Source organism: Astatotilapia calliptera, chromosome 8 (genome assembly GCF_900246225.1).
Source record: "Astatotilapia calliptera chromosome 8, fAstCal1.2, whole genome shotgun sequence".
In the NCBI taxonomy this organism is placed as follows: Eukaryota; Metazoa; Chordata; class Actinopteri; order Cichliformes; family Cichlidae; genus Astatotilapia; species Astatotilapia calliptera.
Window position 1 is genome coordinate 15,037,506 of NC_039309.1, and position 25,701 is coordinate 15,063,206.

Consider the following 25,701-nt stretch of genomic DNA (forward strand, 5'->3'; position numbering starts at 1 on the left):
GTGCAGTCTGCAATTTTGTTGAAGAAAGATGTTGAATCTATTTAATATTTCTTGAAAAATAATTGATTTCTGTGCATTTTTTTTTCACACTGCATCAAATTAAGGTTGATTACGTCGATTAAGCATCATGAGGTGGAGCGTGAGGGGTGGTTCCCTATTTTTTATTTATTTATTTTTGTTGTTGCTGGGAGTTGGAACCCTATTAGTTAGGTTGCTTAATATTTACGCTAAGTACTCTTTAAAATACCAGAATAGGGAGGATGGTGTAGGTCTAAGTTTATTAGATTGATCAGTATTGCTGAACTATGAAATATTTTTTTTGTATACAGGTATAACAGAATAGCTTTAGTGTAGTTGTTGTTTTAAACTTGAGTATGAACTTGCAGACTTGCAAAATGCAGCAAGATATTTTAAAAAACAGTTTTGTTGATTAAAAAACACTATATCGGATTCATATCGGTATCGGCAGATATCCAAATTTATGATATCGGTATCGGTATCGGACATAAAAAAGTGGTATCGTGCCATCTCTAGTGTTTATGCATGAACATAGGGCGGACAACGCAATCAAAGCAATTCCACAGTGATTATACTGAAGAAACATGAACAGGTAGGAACAAAGCCTGCAAGCCTGACTGCTCATCAGTTTGTTACCTGCTGAAGTTCAGGGTCTAGCAGCAGCTTTAATGTTACTTTGGGTCCTTGGCTAGCTTTGCGTTAGCACGCTGTCTGTGCAGATGCGTGCAAAGAGACAAAGTTGTGTTTGCAGTATAATGCAGTCATTTCTGTCCTGGATGCACTTTACCATTGCACATTTATCTCTTTGGGCAATAATAGTCAAAGTAATCTCCATATCTTCGCTGTAGATGACTCACGCCATTTGCCTTCTCCCACACATGAACTGAAGTAGGCTGACTGTAGTGCAAGAATAACTGAAGAACCTTTGTAACACAAGTAACGACGTAATTATAACTAATGTAATTACTGAAATTGGAATAATAAAGGGTTATATTACTGCATTACAGAAAAATGTAGGGTGATTACAGTAGAGTATAGTAACACTGATTCTGAGTCCTCTACAAACTAATTGACAGCAGGTCAATGCAGTCACTGATGTGGCTGCATTTTGTCAAAATATAATATAAACCTACATAATCAATCAAGTGGGGACAACATGCTATTAATTCATAAGAGTGTGCAACTTATAACGTGTGGTGAGGTTGGAGAAGAGTTAGGAAAGTGTGGATAGGTTACCTGACTTGGGCTTTGTGATAACTTGTCAGCTCACAAAGCTGTTGGACGCATGAATGGGAACATCTGCACTGGTGCTCTTTAGTTAAAAATAAACCATATGATGTCAGGTCTCACATCACTGCACTGACTAGTCAGAAGTGGTGGTGGTCAGAGGGCCTGGTGGCGCCAGTGTCCGGCAGCCTCGCCTCTGTCAGTGCGCCCCAGGGCAGCTGTGGCTACAATGTAGCTTGCCATTGCCAGTGTGTGAATGTGTGTGTGAATGGGTGGATGACTGAATGTAGTATAAAGCGCTTTGGGGTCCTTAGGGACTAGTAAAGCGCTATACAAATGCAGGCCATTTACCATTTACCTTCAGTGTCTGTGGACAGTTCTTCACTTTAGTTCAACTCAACAAAACAAGAACAAGGGAAGCAAAGCTGTGGTCTTTTTTACAGAGCTGAATTCTCAGAGTGAGGGAGAGACCACTAAAAAAAAAAACACAAAACAAAGCAACCAATGATGGATCCGGTTTGCTGTGGCTGATTGAAGTAATCTAGAGATTATGTGCATATTTTTCCTAGTGCCAGGTCGAGCAGTTGGAAAATGGATAAAATTGATTTTCTTTGGTAGACACCAAATGCTAAAATTTTTGTTCATCCAGTTTGTTCTGTTGCAGAAACAAAGCAGGTGTGGAAGGATGGTGCGCTGTCATAAGAACAAACCCGTCTTGACAGGAAGTACAGTCTGTACTCTACATTACAATATTCTCGCTCACTTTTAAGAGTCTTTGTTGAAGAGCAGCACAAACACTCGGTTAACAAGACTAAATTGTTTTTCTTGCAGTAAACACAAAGTTTTTACTATGCTACATGGAACTTGCTACATGACGGTAAACCTAACAGTGCATAGTGGGTCGCACATGAGCACATACAGGTGTACCTGTCATTCTTGTACATGCTAAGTAGCATATAGTGGAGACGCACGTCAGTCCACAGCTACACAGGGGTGCAACATAATGATGCCATTACAGTGATATTGTCGACAAACTGAGGCATGATTGGCAGAATGTATTTATAGAGAAATCTCAGGAGAAAGTTCGCAGCCCTTAATCATCTGCCTCCCTCGAAATTCTCTCACCATCGTCTGTCTCTGTCTGCTGAGAGGATGAATTAGGGTTGACAAAGCCTCTGTACAGGCTTTTAGTGAAGGGGAAAGAAAAGGGAGGGAGGGGGAGAAGTGGGTTAACGGAGTCATTAACACATGATGATTTAAGTGGTTTGATTTAGTGCCGTGCTACATTTTTCTGGCATCTTGGGCTATCCTCCTGTGGATTGGAGAGGAAAGAATTTTCTTTTCCCTTGCAACATCCTTCCTGCCCCCCAGGAGTTCCCCTCAGTGTGCTGCTATGCAGCCTTCTCCTCTTCCTTTTCTAACACGGCTCCTCCTCTTTTATCATCGTCCTTCCACCTTCAATCCAGCCTCTCACTTTCTTTCTCTCTTTCTCCTATCTCCTCCCCAGTGTCCGTGTGTTTTAAGATTTAATGCCCCAAACAAGCTTTCTGTGTCAGCCCACTGAGAGTGTCAGCAGGGGCGCTCTGTTCCCCCTTCTGTTTCTGCTGTGAGAATGGCTCTCAGAGCTGCTTAGACACAGGCATTCACTCATGGGGTGCTTGTGTTTTTGGCGCAAAAATACTCACTCTCAGACAGGCGCTCATGTGGTCTCACTTAAGACTTTTATCACACACACTGGCCCTTAGATGGGTGCCACATCTGGTCCAATCGGTTTGCATCTCATCCCAGCCTAGAAGGCACTGTAGGAGTGTCAGGTGTGTGTGTGTGCGTGCGTGCGTGCGTGCGTGCGTGCGTGCGTGCGTGCGTGCGTGCGTGCGTGCGTGCGTGCGTGCGTGCGTGCGTGCGTCAGGCCACATACTGTCCTACCAATCACATTTCACCAATCCAGTGGTCCCTCTTTTCATGAAGGCGGGGTCTGACCTGCCTGGCCATTCAGAATTGGATTATGCAGCATCATGATTAGATTTGACCTTTGATACACACACTCTCACTGTCACTTACACACACACACACACACACACACACACACACACACACAAGGACACGCATTCACACTCCCATTGTGTCTGTAAGCAACTTTATTACCTACACACACACGCACGCGCACACTCATGCACATACTAGGCTAACACGATCTAGGGGAGGAGGTATAGCACAAATCTCCTTCAACATCTCCTCTTTCTCATTTTCTCTCACATTCTTCTCTTTTCATTTTTATTTTTTTCCCCTCCCCACAACCCTTAATAAGAAGGAACCCCCCCCCATCCCTCCCTCTTTCTACCCTGCGGGCTGTCCCACTTCACTAACGTGGTGAATAATTAATGCCGGCAGGCCGAGTTGATTAAAATAACACATCAGGTCCCCTTCATTGAGAAGACTCATCGCTCCGTCATGATGTTGCTGGTACTGTGGCTGAAACCACATCACAGGAGGGAGTTATTCTTCACATTAACACTGATTGAGATTTTATGGATGGACGGGCATATGTGAAACATTGTGGTTTGCCGGTGTTTGGTTATTTATAGAGGTAGAAAAACGATTTAATAGCGCAAATTCAGTGATTTTTATAATTGATGAACGGTCAAATGGCTTTTTGCGTGATTGTTTATAATACATCTCGTGGGTTTAAAAAGTAAAGCATGGAATCTCCTCTCTTGTCCACTGTCCTTTTGTTCCTCCTTTTATAAAGTTTTCAATTAAAGCAGATGACACAGGTCACAGGTGACACATGATGCATGTTTGTGTTTGCTAACTGCGTCTTTGCTTTTCTACTTGCTGTCTGCTTGGATGCTCTCAACCTGCCTTTTTCGCTGTGGGTCTAATAACTTTTTGTCTGAGTTATCTTTTCACAGAATACAAATAAAAACAAAGTTTTCATGTATTAGTGCGTTCATAGCTTTAATAAGCTGTGTTCACGTTTCAAATGCTGTCTCGTACAGACAGAGGCTGCTTGCGGAGTGTCTGTGTATGTGTGTGACATTACTGAGTGGGTGCTGAAGTGGGCTTGTTTACCATCCTTGGCTGCTCTGAACTGTGAGAGGCTGACTGGCCAAACACTCCTAATGAGCTCCTTCTCAGCTCTCTCTCTCACACACACACACACACACACACACACACACACACACACACACACACACACACACACACACACACACACACACACACACACACACACATCTCTGATCCACTCTACTCTAAAGCATCATTGCAGCCACTGGGGGTCATTGTTCCCCAAAGCTCCTTCTCAAACTCTGCTGTCGTTCCAGCGTGTGCGAGTACATGTGCGTGTAGTTGTGCGTGCAGCCCGTGCCGATGTTAGCTCACCACGAGTTCATCACTCGTTTAATACATCACAACAAGTGAGGTTGAGAAACAGCTGAATAAAAGAGGGGGGATTGGGGTTGCTGCTCACTTTCACTGATTTATTCATCTGTGACCTTGTTCTTCATAAAGTACATTTTCGATTCTTGCAAGCAAGCAACTTTACTTTTTATATTCTCGGTGGTGCCTCTTTTTGCTCCCCCCCCCCCCCCCCCCCCTTAGTCTTTGCTTTAAATCGCCCTGCCTTCATCTGTGTGTTTTCTCTCATTGAGATGCAGCAACTCACTGATCTCTTCCCCTCATTACCTATTTTTCTCAGTCTTTCATGCTTCTGTCTTTTGTTCTCCTATTGCTCTCTCTTGCTCTAGTTAGCATTTTCTCTCAGAATTTTATTGGTGCTGGCTCTCTTTGATGTTTTTTTTTTTTCTTTCTTTCTCCTTCTGTCAATAGATAAAAGTTATCCAAATTTAACCATTTACATTTGAGATTCGCTTTAAGACTCTTGTTGGTTGTTTTCGTCTCCTTAGTGTTAAATTAGCTGTCTTAACTCTGCGACGTACCTGACCCCAAAGGGATTTCACCTCTACAGGTGAGTTGGAAGTCCCTACTAACTATTAATGGGATTTCTGTTTGACCATTAACCTCCAAGGGCGATCCTGCAAAGTACACAGCAAGCCCATGATGACTGCTGGATTAATGACTGATCCCTGGATATACTAGAGCTTGCTGGGTCTAGAAACCAATCGTGCAACTTCCCCAGTCCTATTTAGTGCAACGCACGAGGGCACACACACAAACATCCAGATTTGGAGACTCGAGCACACACACTCACACCCGCAAATAGCTGGCGAGGAAGCTAAATGACACCAAGTGACCGCGTGGTGTTTTTACAATCAGCTTTGTCTGGATTGTAGCTCAGACAGTGCCACTCTCCCCCCATCTCTCTCATCACAAAGACCGGCTGTTTTACAAGGGTCTGGCTGTAGTAAAAGCCAAGGGTTGCAGGGGGGCACAGAAGGCTGTCAGGGTGGATGTAAATTACACAAATAAAACCCCACACTGTCACAGAGCTTCCCCCGAGAGAGAGACAGACAGAGACAGAAACAGGGAAGGAGGGGGTAGGATGCTTGCTATAAAGCGGGACAGACGGAAGAGAAGACAGGAAAAGGCAATGGTCAGATTACAGTGTACAACAACTGGCAAAGGTATTTTAAGAAAGAGTTGGAAAAACCTTTTTGGTAACAGTCATTTAGCACTCGGATAGAACTGTGCACGAGCCTCGCCGACACAGTCCCCCACACTTATGACATCCATCTTCCTCTTCTGCTCCATATCACCTCCTCCCATCCTTCCCTTAGCAACCCTCCCTTCCTCGTTGCAGGATTTGGCTCATCTCCTGTGCATTTTGGATAAGAGTTCATTTTTGCTGGATAAAGACATGCAACCGTGAGTGTAGGCACACCGACGAATGTCACGCTTGCACCTCTCCCCGTCGACTTTCGTCTTTGCGCCAGGAGAAGCACTATGACCAGTTGCGTTCAGTAGGAATCTGGGTGTGCTTTGTAACAGGCAGGCATTATTTTGTATCTTGGCAACATTAACAGTAAAAGGAAACCCGATTATAACCTGTTTCCTCTCTTGCTGCTGCATTCACATTAGCCCACCATTCAGCTTCGCACAAACAAACAGAGAAAGGAAAAATGTGTGTTTTGTTAACTTAATGACTTCGTCTAAGAACACCAAAAAGCCCGTTAAGATGATCAACAACTAATCCTCGAAATATATTCCATTTTAAATCATATGTGGAGTAACTCACGATCTGAAACTGTCTTGATTCCACGCAGCAAAAGTGGTCTCGCAATTCAGTGTTCCCGTGATACTTTACAGATTATACGGGATTTATGTTCGGTACGTTGCAGCGTCTGTTTAAATTCGTCCGTTCAGTCCATTAGCTCGCTGATTTGCTTTCCCTGCTGTCTGCCATTTTCCCGCCGTAAGTTTCTTCTTCTCCTCTGTTCACCCTACCCTCGTTCATTTGATAAGCTTCACCGCAAGGAGTCATAAAGTAGTGATTTGAAATAAATTTGGTGGCGAAATTTGCCCAAAGCGGCTGAATGTTTTAATAAAAACCCAGATTTTTTTTAACTCTAATGTGTTAGTAATTGTATCCAAAGAGCAAACTGTTTGACATATTACCCTATCAATATTTTGTCCCACTTCTAATATCTGAGAAAGCTGGATAAAAGGAAAGGGGGAAAAAAAGAAGATGCAATTTCATCTTCATCAATAATCACAGTGACTATTAAAAATTACTGCAAACTCATTTTGTAGATTTTCTTCACAGGATTTCTACTCCTATTCTGCCACAAGTATTAAAAGTAATGTTCTTGTTGCCACACTGTACTTACTGAACCAAAAAAAGAACCCCCGCCCACAACCCCAACTCTTACTTTCTTTTGTTAGCTACTCAGTCGGCGTAACCACCAGGAGCAGCATACGAGGCACAGCTGGATCCTCGGTCGCTGCCAGCCTCGGCCTCTGACGACTGCACAACAAGCTTAGTACGGTCCTGTGACCAGTAAACCTCATGGCAGCAGGGCAGTGGCAGACGGCAAAGCACTTAAGTTGATTATATAGAGATGTACATTGCCTCAGGGAGCTAAGGAGATACTTGTGATGCTCGAGAAGAGAGTAATTGGAGGGAGAAATAAGTTAGGATATGCAGAGTGAAGGAGAAGAGAGGAAGGATCCTGTTAATGTAAGTTCCAAGAATGGAACAAACTGGATAATGAAATAATGGTGGATAATGAAGCATAATAACAGGCATGTCAACAAATATACAAGTATGTTCAGAAAGGTTGTTCTTATTGAGAATTGTAGGGGTAATTTTGTATGATGGAATAAAAAACATAGATTTACTGGAGAATGTTTTTTCAAATTATACTTGCTTAATAAAAGCTTCAAAAGCCCTTCAACCCAACTGCTCTTACGCTGTATGGGGAGAGAATAAACACAGAAATTCAGAGAAGTGCAGAACGGAACTTAGGAAAATAAAAAACCCCAAACCTTGAGCTCTATAGAAAAGAGACACTTTTATGTTTCTGGCTACAATAGGTCTAATTGTCTTTTATTATTAGATGAGTGAGATTTGAAAAAGTAAAACTCAGTTTTACTTCTGGCCAATCAGAACTGTAAATGGAAGAGTTATAAGAATAACAGTTCTAAAAACGTTCGTCCTTTTCTCTCCCAAATTCGACGGAACTGAAAGGACGCTCAAGTAGTCCTTAAGTGCAGTCATTGTACTTTTGGATGTGCTTTCTAAAAATGGATATTTTTTTTTCTTGCCAAAAAAGTACTATATTTAACAAGCAAAGCTAGTACTGCTTTTGTTACCATGCCAACATTTTTTTCTTTCTTTTTTCTTCAGTCTCAGGTTTCTAATCAACCAAAATACAAACAAGAGTTTTAATCCCACTGATTTTTAGACCATGAGATGTTTGGCTTAAAGAACATCAGTGACTGCAACATCCATATATCCATATAGCTTAATAATGCTTAAACAGTGCACCGTATTCATTCTGTTGCCTGGTTTTTAAAGCAAGCGATCCAGATCTTCATGTCTTTATGTTGACACTTCATTCTTATCACTTTTTGCTCGAGCAGTTTTAAGCTGGTGGTTGAAAGCGTCAGGTGTTTGCCATTTTGTTTCCTGTTGCCTGTGTAAAAGTGGAGCAAAGTTGAGAGCAGCGTCATGAAGGTGATTTGAGTGTCACATGAATGCCACACTGATCTTTGTCTAATTATTCTTTCATGGGGTTGTTCAGTTGCGTTAGATGGTTTCAAATCAGAAGTGTAATTTGAGTTGAATGTTATTTTAAGTGCATTTATAAAAAGGCATTTTGTTATCTAAAAAATAATAATAATAATGTGTACACACCAGAAATGTCTGAACAGGACTGAAAACAGGAAAAAAAAGAAAGAAATTACAGCAGGGAATAAAATCTGTATCTTTATATATATTATTTATAATTATTATATTAACACCTACAGTTTTAACAGAACCTTGAGCCTGCGTTCCTTTTCTGTAAACAACAGGTAAGTGGAGTGTGCACTGTGTGCATGCAGGTATGTGGCTGTGAATGGTCGGTGTATGCAATACGGGTGCTTACAGACACAACAAAAGTGTGTGAATGTGTGTCCTTTTGAGTGTGCATGTCTGTCTGTGTGAGTGAGAGCTACATGCGTTTGTGTGTGTGTTAGCCATATTGTGTGGTTGTGCTTTGGAACAACAAAAATACCCTTGATGATGTGTCCCACTCAGCTCTTTTGCCAGATGACTGGGTTTTGGGCACACACAGAGAGGATGGTGTCCATTGTTATCGGTTTGCTGGAATGATCGTGCACCTGCGTGGTGCTGATGGTGGGATTTGCTCCGTGTGTGTGTGTGTGTGTGTGTGTGTGTGTGTTAATGGTATGCTTTAACATCTTGCTTTAGTTCGTTTTAAAAACGAAAATAAAATAACCTTTTAATTCATTCATGACTCATTTTAGAGTAATGAAAAAGTTATCAAAATTCCACTGAAGTGGTTTGGAAAACTGATAAAATCTGCTTGGTCTGTGACTTTTGCACATACTCACAAGTATGTGCGTGTTGCTTAGTGGTTGGTGACCTGGCACGCTGAAGTCACCTATTGTTTGCACATATCTGTTGATTCAGTCTCTTTAATTATCCACATACACCCGACTTTCTGTCCATTTACATCCTATGTACATCTGCATCCAACTCTTTGTGCGTTCACATGCAAACAGCACGCAGATCATTTGACCATTACTCGGTATCTGAACTGTGGCAGTGACACGTACGTGGCCGTCACTGGTGTCACACTCTGCCAAAGCCATGTTTAGCCCGCGCTGCTCTGGCTGACTGCCTGCATTTAATTGGATTTAAAATCTCCTCACATACAAAATCTTGAATAATCAGGCCCTGTCACAGCTTAAAGACCTTATTATACTAACAGAGCACTTTGCTCTCAGACTGCAGGCTTACTTGTGGCTCCTAGAGTTTTCAAAAGTAGAACTGGAGATAGAGACTTGCAGGGCCCTGTTCTGTGAAACCAGCTCCAAGTTTAGATTTGGTAGACAGACTTACTTCTCTACTTTTAAGAGTAGAATTAAAACTTTTCTTTTTGATAAAGTTTATAAGGTTGGGGCTGGATCAGTTAAACCTGAATCCTCTGCTACTCCTGCTGGAATAGGCTTAGGCTGCCACTCAGTGTGTTATGGGCTTCTTTATACATCTCTTTTCACTCTGTGTGTATACACTACTGCTGTATTTAATTATTAACAATTATTAAATTCTGGCTCTCTCCCATCTGTGCCTTTTGTTCTATCTCTCGCTCCACATCCTGGCCTTCTCCCCCAACCGGTTGAAGCAGATGGCTGCCCCTCCCTGAGCCTGGTTCTGCCAGAGGTTTGTTCCGGTTAAAACGGAGTTTTTCCTTCCCACTGTACCCGCATGCTTGCTGATAGGGTTTCTGTGGTTACTGGGGTTTCATTCTAATATTATCGGATCTTAACTTACAATATAAAATGCCTTGAAGTGACTGTTGTTGTGAATTAATGGTACAAAAGTAATTGAATTGAAGATTAAATTCCGAGGTGTAGCAATTATCTCGGATCCAGGTCTGCAGGGTACTTTGTGCATGTGCGTGTTTAAAATGGAGAAAGAGAGAAGCTAGCTGGTCAACGTGCTTAATCGCTTATGAATTAGTTTTTGTAAATGCATAGAGTATGTGTGGAGTGATATTTAGTTTATAAATTTATGTTTGTATATACGTTTGTGCACCACTTTGTGAAGCTGTGTACATTTTCAGGCGTATGGATGCACATACATGCTCTGCGGTGGACTGATCACGCATACACCTGTCTGATCAAAAGCTCAAACAGGCTTGAGAGCGTGCGTGAGCTCATTTGACTGCTATACGTGTACGGCACTCTCATGCTCCTTCGTACCAACAGGGTTATTTTATGTGAATTTTATTTAGGACAGATGAATGTCAGCAGATCCATTATCCTTTATCTGAACTCCCTAGAGGAGAGGGTGAGATGGGGCGGGATACAGATGGTTCGACGGATAGGACGTTAGTGTCCTGTGACACTCTCGTTAACTGTCACTTTTTGTCCTTTATGAATTATTCACACTATATTTTTTTCTTCACTTCATACTCGCGATCTCCTCCACCATCTACACACTCAGACACACACATAGAAATATACACATACATATGTGCGGAACTGTCAAAAAACACATTTCTCTGTTTTTTTTCCCAATACAATAGTTCAGTATAAACAGAAAGCCCCAACTCCATAGGGATATGCTTTTCTCTGCTTGTGTTTTTGTGTTGTTTTGGATTTTACGGTCCCATGTGGATACCAATTTGCATAGTTCTCTGGCTGTGCATAGATAATTCTGGGAATTCAACCACCACAGAGCATATAGAAATGCACTTGCTTGGACTCCTCATAGCCTGAGGCTGGTGCCGCTGTGTGTAATGCTGGTTGATTGAAAAGGGTAACAACGGCACAGTTCACCAAAAAGAGAAATAAGCAAACAATGGCTTCAGTGAATAGTTCCGATTGTTTTTGTTTGTTTGTTTTCTGTTGTTGTCTCACTTCACTTCTCAGACGTTTTCCAGATATTTAACTTTTTGCCTTTTCAAGTCACTGCGGACTAAGAACACTATCATACTGAGGCCTGACCTTGAGAATGGATGTAGCACGAGTGATGCGCAAAGGATTTTGAGCTGTTTATTGGGACATCTCGGGCAGAGAGCTGTGGACACATTGGATAAACACTCATTGACACAAGTGCATTGACAAGTGCTCTTGGAGGCTGGGATATACGTGCAGATGTAGAAACAATAACACTGAACAGTGCGCAACAGTGCAGTATGATAGAAATTGAACCGGAGGATACGCAAATGACACAATGACTAAACCACCGTCAGAGTACATTTGGCAACTCTTACAACACAAACTCTGCTCACGCACAAAAAAATGTGTTTGAGTATTAGAAATATGGATGTCAACCATTTTGAAATAGAGGGAAGTTGCTTGATAGCGGGGAAGTGTAGAAACCATCGGTCTTTACTGTCAGCGCTTGTATCTTTTTGACATCACTTACTGTATTTTGCCGTCACCACTGTTGTAACAATTATCAGGACTTGTTTCAAAATCTGTTACAAAATGCTTTCGGGTTATCCACACAGGAGATCACAGCTACACTTTGCCCTGATGAGCCGAGCAGCAACACTTCAGGAATCAGTTTAGTCGTTAAGGGCAGAAGATTGATACCACTGTGGAGAAGCAGGAGGAGGGGAGAGGATGGAGGACATGGAGCGGCACCTCCCATGACAGATGCTTGGTTGAATTAGACCCACCACTCACACAATCCAAAGACATAGCAGCAGTGTGAGATTATTTACTCTGAACTCCTTACCATCTTCAATTGAACAGATATATATTAATATTTTTAAGGGTTAAAATGTGGAAGAGGCAACCGTTAGCATCCAGGCCTCAGAGAGCCATACAGCATCGGTGCATACATAGTTAGATTTAGATACAGATGATCACAGAGGTGGAAAAAAATATAATGAATGATTTTGAAACAGCACAGGTTAATAACAAACTTTTTTTTTTTAGGCTTATACCATAAGTTTTTTTACACCCCCCCCCCCCCCCCCTTCATTTATTACTTTATTCAATAAGAACACTTTTCAATCAATCTTGTCTCGATCGTGACCTTTATCTGCTTTAAAAGCTGTATTGATGAAGATAATGTTGCAGACCACGATGCTGTATGGAGAGAAAGGGGAGGGGAAGAGCATGATGAATGATCCGTCCATGGAGAGAGGGAGATAGAAAGAACCGGGCTGTTTGCCAAGTAGGTTAAAGGTTTTGCTGTCGATGTCTGCTCGGTTACATGGAAACTGTTCCAGATAAACACACAAATGTGGAGCGCGCACACCTTTGGTCAAATACAGTCTAGACAACCCAACGCTCGACCGTGTGCTAACAGAAATATACGCCATCTTCTTCTTTTCTTTTTTTTCCCTTCTGTTTTTTTTTTTTTTTACATTTCCAGCTGATTTATATTCAGTTCAATCTGTATGATTTGTATTTACATGCTACCATATCACCATACCACAATACAAGTCACCAGAGAACCTTTTACACAGACCTTTTGCTTTTTACTCTAAAAATGCGGACGCAGCACGCTCCAAATCAAGCGAGACGCAGCCTGCGCACCATCTCGTCTGGCCCACAATGTCCTGAAAGGAAAGCAAAACAACTGCCCCAAAATCAATAAGATGGAGCATTATGCTACGAGATCCTGAGACGAATGCGTGCAGTGGGTATACTGCTGTTTAACTCGATTTCAGTGTAATGTGCTTCTGCAGTGACCTTGACTGATTTAAAGAAAAAAATGGTGACGTGACACCTACACAGGTCCACACTTTGCATAGTGTGGTCTCCCTACACGTGAAAGACTAAAACCTAAGTAATCTGTGAGAAAGCAAAGATGTACCTAGTTTATTTAACAACAGCAAAGTTGACAAGCGTGCCTGTGATGTCTCTCCAGGTTATACAATAATAACAAAAACCGAATAGAATGAGTGGAATACAGCAAACGAGTTGATCCGGAGAGAGGGTAGCGAAGTGAATATTGACAGGTTCTGGTGGATGATTTTGTTAGCTGCTGATGAGCTCTGACACGACAGGCCTCCCAGCAGCCTCTGGCACTCCTGTTCTCACCTCCACACATGAGCAAGCTCATCTGTGAACTCCCCCTCCACCTTTTTACACATTTAACTATGCCACTTTTTTTTCCCCCGATTAAACATGCAAACACTGATACACACACACACACCACACACACACACACACACACACTGAAGCTCACACACAGACAGATGCACAAGGATCTACACTTTCTTACATCGTCACTGAAGCTTAGCCTTTACTTTTTTTTTGTAAGTCAGGGCTGTTGGCAGCTAAGATGGAAAGACGGGAGACTGCAGAGAGAGAGAAAGAGAGAGAGAAGGGGGGTAGAATAGGGCTCTCCATCATGCTGTCAGTAAGGTGCAGCTTTAGCCTTAGCAAGGAATATAGAGTGTTTTTAAAAGGTGCTGCGAGGTGCAGCAAAGATGAGTCGGATAAATGACTTCTCTTTTTTATTCAAAGAGCCCAGTGAAGCCCACAGGGTTGCTCCGTGTGGGTGGGTGTGTGTGGGGGAGGGAGGGGAGAAAAGGAGTGTGTGTATGAAGTGGAGAAAGTGTCACAATGTGCATGCTTGAAAATGTGTGCAAAACTCAGACTTGTGTGACGGCCGGCTGATGTTTTTGTTACTTTCTGACATTATAACTTATTATGGGGGTTTTTTTGTTTTGTTTTCTCTTGGCTGTTGCTCTTCACCCTTTTAAACCACTGACTGGGAAAAGTAATGTAGTGTAGCCGGGGCATGTAAGGTGGAACAATGGCTCAAAAATATTGAATAAGGAGTGAAAGGGAGCTGGGGTTTGAATGACAATGGGTCAGAGCTGGCGGTGAGGACAGATGATGTGGGGTGGGGGGAAGATGGTCCAGATTGATGACAGATCTCTGCTGGTTAAATATTATCAGGCTGCTTTTTTTTTCTTTTTTTTAATCTATCAACACCCCCTCCTCCTGTCCTGGTATCACACAGAGAATAGCAAGATGTGGTCAGCTAATGATCTGCCCTTCTGAGCCATTCACTTTTTGTATTAGCCTATTTACTTACTTTAGAGACACTCCCCCCTCTCTATGGGTTCACAACACAGATGGTTTGGGTAGCCATAGCGACTGCCATTGGATGCCATCAGTCCAAAGCCAGTCTGTGCTCTTCTTCTTCTTCTCCTTTTTTTTTTTTTTTTTTTTAATCACAGGCAGGCCCAACTGCAAAGGCAGCTCATTTCAAGAAATTTTTCTTCAGCGTGAATGAATATAAAGAAATTAGCAGTGCCTCTACCCTGACTTTCTCACAGATCTGTTCATTTTTTAAAAAAGGTTCCTCTTCTCTATTACGGTCACATTTCACTAGGATTGCAATGATATGCGCAACCGAGTGAAGCAAAAGCACAAAAGTTTCTCTGTGCTGCCAGATGCAAATGCATTTTTTTAAACATCTGATAAGCCATGTGATGTTAGTTTTGCTTTCACTAGTTCCCTTTTTTTCCCCCACCTCAATGTTTGTGCACCTAAATGCCAAGGGTAGGACGAGCCAATGTCTGAGGGCAAAAGGTTTTCCACTGATATCTGTTTCACGTGCCAGTTGTGTGAGAATGACGCAGCTCTATTCTACTCCCTGGGGCTACGATGAGTAAACCTTTTGACTGCAGTAACAACCCCACATACAGTGAATATCTTTGAAGCTGACCCGTATGTGTACCTCTGGGATTTGTGGCTAAATGTGGCTGCCTTTCATCCAGTTAACTCCTCTGTTTCTTACACACTTTTACACACACACACACACACACACACACACACACACATATATATATATATATATATATATATATATATATATATATATATATATATATATATATATATATATATCTATCTATCTATCTCAGGGAAAGGAGTATAGCTGCTCCGTCTACTTTCACTGCACCCCATTCTTTTGAAACGCTGATGACTCCCTCTCTGCTCATTGCTCTGCTCACTTCTCATCTAATGTGCCGGAGTCATCCATTCCATTAACCCTCCTCCTTCTTGCCTTCCCAAGTTAGAATGAGGCAGATCCCCAACCCCCCATCCCCTCTTTCTCTCTCCCCCCACCTCTCTGTAAAAGGCAGGCCAGCAGGGGCCGTGGCGGTGATGACGGCAAGGGGCATTTTTCATGCTCTGAGCCGCTCTCCCGAGGGCCTTTGTTGTCCCCACCGGCTCCCAACTTTGCTGGGTAAGCTGAGGATTTCACACGTTTCATCAACATCCAAATTAGATCGGCACTTTTTGAACATTTCATATCATTTGGCAGAGTTGTGCACAGACACCGACATGCATACAAGCATTAGAAAACAGGTTGCAGCGAGAAAGGGCGCCCAGAAGAGAGAGAGGGCAGTCAACTTTTATGAGAGAGCGAGCACAGGATTAGAGCTGTATCGCAAATAACTCCCAGCCCACTCCACACACTGCAGACTGTGGTTTCAGTGAGTGTTGACTACACATTTGGCCTGCAGTTGTCCAACCTTTTGTGCAGGTCGTGGCACACATTCAGCCTTTGTGCAACAAGCACAACAATTGGTGTGCCCTGTCTGTACTGGTGTTAGGGGCACTGCTGAAGCGGAGGTCAGTCACCGAGGCATCATAATGCTTTGGGCTGGGCACAACAAGAATGAGGGCAATCCACTTAAAGTGAACCACTAACCCCCTCCCACCACCACCACCTCCCATATCCCCTCCAGGCCACCACGAGCATCACACTTCTGAATAGAAAACAGGAAATTGGTCCTCTGTAGCACTTCAAATCCTGAAGTGTGAGAGAGAAGGCACCAAGAGGGAGTGGGGAAAATACTTAGATCTCTAAAAGAAAGAGATGAAATGCTTTCAACCAGAAAAGCAGACAGCATGGTCATAATCAAAAACTTGAAGGAGATGCAGAACATGCTTACTTCTCCCCCCCATTTTATCAGCACATCTCTAGTTTTTGAGAGCTCTGATTTAAGACCACGAGATGGAAAACCTGGATTCAGGAAATGCAGACATGGATAAATGAGTGTAGCTTGAGTTGTAATTGCATCAGTAATGCCAGTTTCTGAGTGAGCTTTGGCAGAGCAGAGAGATTATTCTTCCAGCTTCCTGCTTCCTTGCCTTTTGACTCTCCCTCTGCGCTTTCTTGCAAGAGCTCATCTCCTTTCTGTAACTTCCTTATAATATACTTCGCCTGCTTCTCACAGTTTAGTTAATTAGTCAGCAGCTGCAGGTAAAATATGAGTATAAAAGGATGTCATCCAGGAACGTGTATGCAAAAGCAAAAGCAAGGGATGCATTGCAGGGAGCACTGTCAAAATGAGCTAAACATTAAATTTGCAATTAATTTCCAATCTGTGTAATTGATTACTGTAATTAACACAGCCGTCAGCTTTGAGAGTGAAGTTATTGGAACTAGCCGAGGTGGAACTAACCAATGGCAATCAACTAAAGCGCTGGGCTGTAAACATCTGAAGTTTTTCACTTTCGGGAGTCTATGGGGACTGGGACTTGCTTCAACTCTGTTGGCTTCACTTTTCAGCCCTGGAGGTTGATAGCTTGGTAGCAACGTGTCGGGACCAGTCCAGACAATATACCATACGGGTATGATGACTCTGCTGACAGGCGCACATAATTTCAAATCAGGATAATGATTATCAAGTCTCAGTCAAGGTTTGGTTACAGTTTGTTTTCTCTGCAATGGTTTCTCTGTGATTAATCATGGTTAATGTGTGAATAAACACTTTTTTTGTAATTGATAATCAACAAAACTTATAAATTTGCCAACAAAACTTCAGGAGGAATTTGACCATATTTTCTTTCCCCTTGTTTTTCTCATTTTCTTGCTCTCTTTGTTGTTCCTTGTTTCTGTGCTTTATTCTCTCTTCTTCTTGTCCTTTTTTTTCTCTAAATAGAATTAGCCAGTATCCGTCTGAATGCACTAAAACATCTCCCCGTCTCTGACATCTAATGGAGGCCATTCCAAGTCTTGGATGACTGATATTGAGATATCCTTCCTCCAGGGTAACATCCATAGCAATTTTCTCTTGATTTGCTGAGTGATGGACTTGGTGCAAAGCAACATAGACCTAATGATCGTTGAGGAGATGGCTCTCTAACTCAAGGCTGTAGAGTGTGGACAATTACAAGCTATACAATAAGCTACGTCGCTTACCTCTTCTCTCTCTCTCTTTCTCGTTCTCTTCCTCTGCTGAAGTATTTCCAGAATGCCGCCGGCCACGATGGATTTATGAGTCGGCCATACTTTGGTAAACACCGATGGTGGGCAGCTTTGTCCTCCCCCCTCTGTGATATAGTGAAGGTCCCCCATAAAAAATGGGAAAACCAGGTTACGGCCACCATAGAGCTGGGCTGAACAATAAAAGGCTTTATGGGCAGATATATGCCTGTACCATAAATGCTGGAATCTGCTGTCGGAAGGACATTAAAGTGATAATGACTGGGGGGGGCTAAGAGGGTCCTTTTAGAAAAGACACTCTTTCTCACACACACACACACACACACACACACACACACACACACACACACACACACACACACACACACACAGGATGGCAAAGCACCAAGGCTGAGATCTATAGACCAGTTTAACTTTAGGTCAAGGTTTGTGTGCGTTCATGCGTACGCATGCGTGTGTATGTGTTTCCATTAGATTGACAGAGGGAGGTGGAAGTGATACAGTTGTTCATTGATAACTGGAGCTTGTTCTCACATTGGAGGGTCGGGCCCTCATTACGCACTGGCTCAATGTCAGGGAGCACAGCTGCTGGCTTTGGCTGGTGCTGCCTGTACAGGCTGCACAAAACCAGCTGTGCAAACAAACACACACACGGAAACTGTAAAGGCAGTAAGGGGAACGGAGTGGTAACAGACGGGCCACGGAGGTTCAGGTAGACTTGAAAGCAAACATGCGTAAACCCACACAGGTATGCACGCCAAAGATGTGATTCTAGTTGGAGAGTGACAGGAGGAAGTGGTTGCCAGGGCTATGCTAGTGATAGGGGTGGGGTGGGATTACGGTGCTGATCAGTCGTGGGATAATGCTGACATACAGAGAGCCCGTTTTGTCTCACAGTGTGACAGAGACCTGAACAGACTCGATCACTATCTTGCCGTCTCAAATTAGGACACATTTCAACTCCTTAAAGTGCTTCTTCTCTGAATTCTCCACCGCTGTGCTGCTTTATTAGGCCGCTGGGAAGATTTAAGAAAGATAGAAACCTTTGCCGAGGCTTGCCCCAACTTCTTTATCGTCTGGGCATTAGCCATCTGCTGGCACATGTGCAGGAGTGCTTTGGGGGAGGTGAGCCATGAGTGCCTGTGTTTGTGTAGTAGCCACTAAGGCAGACAGGAACTCTAAAATTAGGCCCAGGCCATTCTAACTGGAACATTTCTGGCCTTATCGTGTCAAGAGATGGCTATTACCCAAGCCGACTGTTGTCTGAGCGATACGGCAGGTCTGGTTGGTTTTTCTTTCTTTATTTATTTTTTTGTTTGTTTTGCCTGTTTAGTGTCTCTAGGCAGCCAGAGCTCAGCAGACTTTTCCATGACATTGAGACAATTTGATTCTGTTTTGATTTGACCATCATGTCCAATAAAGAGCACATTGTGCAGGATGTGTTCGTTAGTCACAGAGGACAGAAATGATCTCCAGAGTGAAGGTAGCAACACAAGAGCCAAGGGCTGATTGCAGATGTAAGTGGATCGTCTCCAGAAACAGAAATTCTCACTCATGCTCTAAAGAAGGATACTGCTGAGTCTACTTTGTGCACTTACACAGGACTTGTGCTCCCCCCCACTATTGCCGTGCGCCATAATCCAAATGACAAAACAACCTATTGTTTGTTCTAACCTGTCTGCCCATCTCCTTGGGGAAGGAATGGCAAGGCGTGCACTTTTTACAGCTTCCTAGTGCCCCTGATTGGACTCAGAAAGAAGGAAAGTGGGGGCAGTAAAAATAGTTTGACACCCTCAAGGTCCAGCCAGCAATCTCCTCTTCTCTCTTAGCCCATAAAACTCTTTGAATTCTCTCCTAAACCCCCCCACCCCCCCCCCCCATTTCTCTCTCTATTTCTTCACCAGACTCTCACTTGCAGCTTTGCTTCAGATCAAGGTTGTTATGTTTGCATAACTCTTTCTGCAAGGCCCCTGCGTCTGAATGCAGCTTTGATCAGGTCCGTGCATCGGTTTGGAGTCGGCACTTCACGCACCCTCACTTTGAAGCCCGAGCGACGAATCTGAGACTGGGTCCTCAGCGTCAACTTAGGGGATCGAGGCACAATCTCATTCTCTCTGGCTTTCCAGTGCCAAAGTACTTTTCCATGTTCTCAGGAGTGTGGCGCTTGTTGATGCTGGAACAAGAATAGCCACTTGAACTGGTGTGTGTTGATGTGGGCTGAAACCTGTGTGTGTGTGCGTGCCTCTCGTCCCTCTCCCTCTTTAACTTACCACTCTTACTTCTGCTGTTGTGGTACCAGCCGTCAAGTGTATGTCCTGGCTCTTATATTTTGACTTTCATGTGAGAGTGACATATTACATATTATTACTGGGAATAAAAACCAGTCCTAATTTTTCCACTAATGCAGTGTAACACACTCAATTCTCCAACTGTGTACTCAGAGGAGTCCGCTGTTCCAATATCACCTTCTCCTGTGAAAATTGCCACGTATTTACTCTTAGCCACTTGGATATATTCAGTTCTTTTTTTTTCTTTTTTGACTTAATGGAGTTCCTCTTTTCGCTACAAATAAAAAGCTGTGGGAAAAGGACTGTATGTCAGCCTAATCTTGTATTCTCCCCTCTCTTAATAAGTAATGATCAGCAGTCTGTTATCTCTCAGCTTGTTTTATGCAATCATGGGGTATTACCCAGGGATGAATGCTCCCTCTTCAGAGAGGAAAACAGAGCCTGGAAAATTAGCATTTTCTGACAACCATTACTCACTGGGCTAATCCTGTCAAGGAATGTGTGGCTGCGCTATCAATGCAGACGAGGGGTCGCCATGGCCCAGGCCTGCACATCGGCTCTTATCAGGCAGGGTAAACACACTAGGGGCCTGCATTAAATAAGTGTCACAGTCACTGGAGGCGGAGCAAGCCGAGCCCCCCTGCCAGTGTGCAGATAATCCCTTTCAAAAAAAAAAAACATGCTGGTCAGACCCAGCTGTGGCCTGTGGCTCAGGTGTAGGGAAAGTGGGGGAGGAGAGGTATTGTCTCGGCTGTGGTGTAGGTTACAATACAAGCCACTCAGGGTTTTTTGGCCGTGCTTGTGTTTGTGCAGATACATTTCACAAGATCGGGTATCAGATGTTCACTGTCCACCCAGGCAGTTTTGGAAAAGCTTTGCGTCCACATCGAGATACCAAAACAGCTCGGAAAGTGTCCTCCTATGTTCTCGACTTTGTCAGGGACGTCCCACTGAGTTATGAAACAGGCAGAATTTGCTCTGTGTGTTTCGAACGTTACATTTCTGCTTTTACATTGTTAAGGTTAAAAAAAAAAACCACACAGTTTTGTATGTTGGTGCCTGGCCTTAATCTCTACTATTATGCATGCACAGACAATTTGGGCCAGCAGCTGTCCTCCAGATCACATGACAATCACAAAATTACAGGCTGGGATTTCTGAAGCACATAAGGGGAAAAAAGGCAAAACATGAGAAGTTTGGATGCACTCACGGGGCTACAAACTTCATTGCCACTATATTTTATCAGCACTGATATTAGCGTCAGCTGACTGTTCAAACTGCTTTTATAGTGTGAGTTTTTGCTATGCCTCATGGATGACACAGCTGCAGGGTTTGCTTAATAAGCTGGAACAATGTTACCTGGAATGTTGCGGTATAAAGTCAGCAACTCCGAAAACAACTTCCTGGACTTCTTCTAGCTGTAACTAAACTGTGAGGGAGGAAAGAAAAAGTTAAGCGCCCTGCTACTATGACTGGGTGACTTTGGCACTTTTTATCCTTGTGTGTGCTGTGTGAACCGAGGCGCCTCTCTGGGCAGCACCAGAGGAAAAGTGTAATAGTGTTACACTGGGTATACAAGGTGGGAAACCTTGAATAATGTGGGGATGAGAGCAAGCCAGAGATCCGAGTCAGCCAGTGGGTCACCAGAAGGTGAGGCTGCCTACTTGCCTGGGTTCAGGAAAAGTTCAGCCGCATAGCATTAGGCAAATTAGGGAGACCGCGGCCGGGGGAGAAGAAAATCGGGAGGGTTAGGGACTGATGAGGGGAAAGGGTCAAATTAGTTGGAAGGAGGAGCCCAGTAAAGAGTGAGAACATAAACGGGGACTTCCAGGAAAAAGAAAAAAGAAACAAGAGAGTTAGATTGTGATATAGCAGCCGCTGTGTGCACAATCACTCTGTAAAGACACGCAAGACTAATTACTGAGCTTATATAACTTAATCATGTCCTCAAATACTTTCCTATTTAAAGCCCTCGCTGCTCAGTTTGACGGCGGCCGGCGGGCTCACCCCCCAAAAAGAAACACTCCCGCAGTGCCCGTGTTTCGGGAGAGGGAGATCCGTCGTGACGTCCCTGAAGGGGTTAAAGAAGGGGCGGAGCAACGCATGAAAGGCACCGAGGGGAAGCAGGAGAGAGAGGGGGGGGGGAGGAGAGAGAGAAAGAGCCGAGTGGAGGTGGAGCCAAAGCTCTCAGCTGCTGTGCCTTGTCACATTTCTGCAGAACATGATAGCCGCACGGTTTGGTGTGGGAATGGTTTTAGGCTTCTCTTCCCCGAATACAAAACAAGGCGGCGCTGCGCGTTTTAACGGGAGCCTGGATGTTGGAGAGCAGGGTCTGACGGAGGGAAGCGGCCGCTCGTTGTAGTGCAACAGAGTCTGCGAGGCTGGGGGGAGGAGGAGGAGGAGGAGGAGGGGGGACTGGTTCGTTTTACGGAGCTGACAGGAGTCCACCCACGACGGGCGCAAACGGGACAACCGACCGTAACCCAAAAGGACAAACTGCAACTCTGCGGAATTCCCTCTCCTAATATTTGCGCCTGCAACACATTCCCAAATCTCCCTGCGCTGTCCACGCAGACTTTGGAGATTTGTGTTGTATTTATTTAAAGATTTGTTTGGACTGGGGGTTGGATTTATTCTTTGTCGTGTGGATACAGCCTCATATGTTGCTCTGTTTGAGCAGCGCCGTAAAGACAGACACCTTCTGTTGAAGTTATTCGGCTCGTCCCCGATTTTTTTCTTCTTCTTTTTTCCTTTTCTTGTATTTCTGTTGTCGAGTTTCTTACCTCGGACACAACGCAGACTGCTCTTTGAGATTATGTTTTCATATCCGATCAGGCGCATTCGGACACCGATTCATCCATCGGTCTGGTTTTCGATCTTCACATTGCCGTGAGAAGATGCCAAATGTTCCGATGTCCCTGCTGTGTTTGGATTTACCACTTTCCCCTCGATTTTAATGCAGTTTCCCCCCCTCCGTTCGGCACCGCTGCTGGTGGCGAGCTGAAAACCAACCCCTCACAAACAATTCGGGTATTTTGTTTTTGTTTTTTGCCCTCTTGCTAATATTTCCCCCCTGCCGTCGCCCTGCTTCATATGATGTATGAGAGTGTGGACGTTGTGGGACTGAATCCCAGCCCGAACCCGTTTTTAATGATGGATTACTACAACCAGAGCAGAGGATGCTTGATCCCGGAGAAAGGACTGATGCCCGGGGCGCCCCATCCGTACAGCACGTCCATCAGGAACCAGCACTGGAACGGCTCCAATCACTGTAGGTGCTTTTTTTTTTTTTTTTTTTTTTTTTTTTTTTAAAACCCCCCCCCCCCCTCCCCTTCATCTCACTAATTGGTGAAGTTGAACCCTCCCTGTTAGTGTGTGTGCATAATAATCACTATATTTCCTATTTTGCGCTTCCCAGCACACGCCGGTCGCATGTGAAACGATCATTTGAAGGCCTTTTTATTCTGGAGTTACCACTTCCATTATTTAAACCCCATAATATGTGCTCAACAGCGCTGCACGTTATCACAATCAGTAAGCCGTCAATGCTGCAACAGGCCTATATATATTTGACCCACTTTCGTCTCTCTCGTTTCTTTCTGAGCGTTCACTCAGGTTTGGGGTTTTTCCCTCCTTCTCTTTCCTGCCAGTCTGTTTGCGCTCTGATCCAGGCCACGCTACCCGAAGCTTTTGCGTTCCTGAAATCTGCACTTAATGCAAACCAGGTTTGTGCAAGCGATGCCAGCGTTAATCAGATCAAACTTTCATGCCAGTGTTATCCCCTGGTCCTCTGGTAATCTGGGAAGCTGTACCCACAGGCCAAAGTTCCTCAGCAGCAGCACCATGGCCTTCACCAGACAACTGTATCTGTTAAATGTTGAAAGCCTTGCACTCATTTATTTATATTTAATAAATAATTTGAAGTGATGTTCTCGCATAACTTTATTTTTAAAAAAAACAATATTTCAGTTAGTATGATTTTATGTGTAGACTCCTGTGCTAGGTAGTGAGGATAGCAGTCTTTATAAATGACAGGTTTATTGTGCTTTTATATCAGTGAGATTTAGTTTAGATTGATGATACGTTCATGCGTTTGCTGCATGATCTCCTTGGGTCAGTATCCGCCAGCAGCCGTGGGAGATTTAATTTTGCTGATAGCATATCTGCTGCAGATATGAGAGAGAGAGAGTTTTATTGCAGCAACAAAGTATAGCAAGAGCTGCTTCCCATTCTTTACCTCAGTAGAGCCAGGCTGCATAAAGCGTGAGCAGGCCCTTTTTATAAAGGGATAGCTCTGTTGTCTTTCACTGGTGAAGGAGCTAAAAAAAAAAAGGCAGGAATCTCCACGGGCTCTTAAGGACCAATTTCCTCCTTGTCTCAAGACTATAGAAACGCACGACAAAGGGAAATTTAGACAGGAATTTCTAATGTTTGGCAGCAACAACAAAAGACAAGCAGCCATAACTATTTTGTATGTGCTGTAATCTTTTCTTCATCTTTCTCATCTCATTATTTGTTTTGAAAAAGATCTCTCCCGAGTAAAGAGGCGAAGCCTGTACATTTTTTTTTTTCTAAACAGATATTCAAAGAGCCTGATAGTATTTATTGAACCGGTCCATTAAAACAGCTCTAGTGGTGGCATTGATTCAAACCATGTGAGCTCGTCTGAGGGGAGACTGTGGGGGTTTGGCCCAGGAAAAGACCTCTGATCCTTTACTCGACTCCACATTGTTTTGCTCAATGGAGGAATTGCAGGGGGAGAGTGAGAGTGTGTGTGGGTGAGGGGTAGCATATCTGCTCTTTGCCTTACTGCTTGAATGTAATAAAAAATTTAGTGCACAACCAGAGAACATTGACGGGAGGGTGTAGAGCAGAGAGGCGCAACATCCGTAAGTGTCATCACGTGGCTCAGAGGCTTATTGGATCATAGGGCTAGAAAACAACCCAGACAACAGCGCGAGATTTCCTCGTCACTCCCCGCTCTCACGCAGGAATCCAAATGAACCAGATTCAAAAAAATCACAAGACAATCCCATAAACATCTGTTTGCTTTTTTGTTTTTTGAAGTTCACAGAGAGTAGTGTCATGGTATGTTCCTCTGCACTTTTCCTGGTAGGTCTTACCATTTTTTTTTTTTTTTCTTTTTACCCCCTCTGTGCTTTTCTTTTTTGGTCGTCTGTTTTTTCAACCCCTCCACATTGGATCTAACTATTCATTACAGGCTTCACAGAAGAGCTTTCTGGCTCTAAGCATGCACTCAGTGACATCTTTGCTAAAGTGAATCTAGCCTAAAACGGCCTTCTGGACCCACTAAGTGAGTGGGTATAAATCCACATCATATGGGTGCTTCATCCCAGTATTATTGGTTCTTTAACAAGGCCATATTATGCTTTTGAGCCTACTCCCTTCCCTTTAGTGATATTAGTGATAGTGATATTCCTTCAAATTGCTTCTTTTGTGCATTTAAACGTTATAAAGTCCAAAGCACACACCAATGGGGTGTAATTAAGTCGTACAGGACTTGCTGTTGCTCAGCTTGGATTTACTGACATTCAGATTTACTCCTCATTTTCTTACTTGTATCACCAATATATATTTGAATTATACCTGTCTAGCTTAAGTCATGGAATCAGCAGCTTCTTCCATTGTTATTCATCTGTTGGAGCCCCTTCATGCACTTCATTAGACATGGCTGTTTTGAATCTGTAATGCTATAGTTAAATGACAGATGATCACATCTCTATAACTGTTTGTTCTAGAGACAATATTAATGATTTTTGGAAAGAAGAGAAGTCAGGTTTTGCCGGGATATTCGGT

General features: G+C 43.5%; 1 protein-coding gene across 2 annotated transcripts in view; it reads left to right on the forward strand.

The window, feature by feature from the left end:
• Positions 1 to 25,701, forward strand: part of raraa (retinoic acid receptor, alpha a) — a 142,370-nt gene that overhangs the window by 80,044 nt on the left and 36,625 nt on the right. The window contains exon 1 of one of the 2 annotated variants that reach the window (XM_026178895.1): positions 22,043 to 23,155. The exons of the other annotated variant lie outside the window; for it this stretch is intronic. Within the exon in view, the coding sequence (XP_026034680.1) occupies positions 22,978 to 23,155 (178 nt within the window). The 5' untranslated portion in view covers positions 22,043 to 22,977. Of the gene's footprint in view, positions 1 to 22,042; positions 23,156 to 25,701 lie in introns of those variants that run through there. 2 annotated transcript variants of the gene reach the window in all.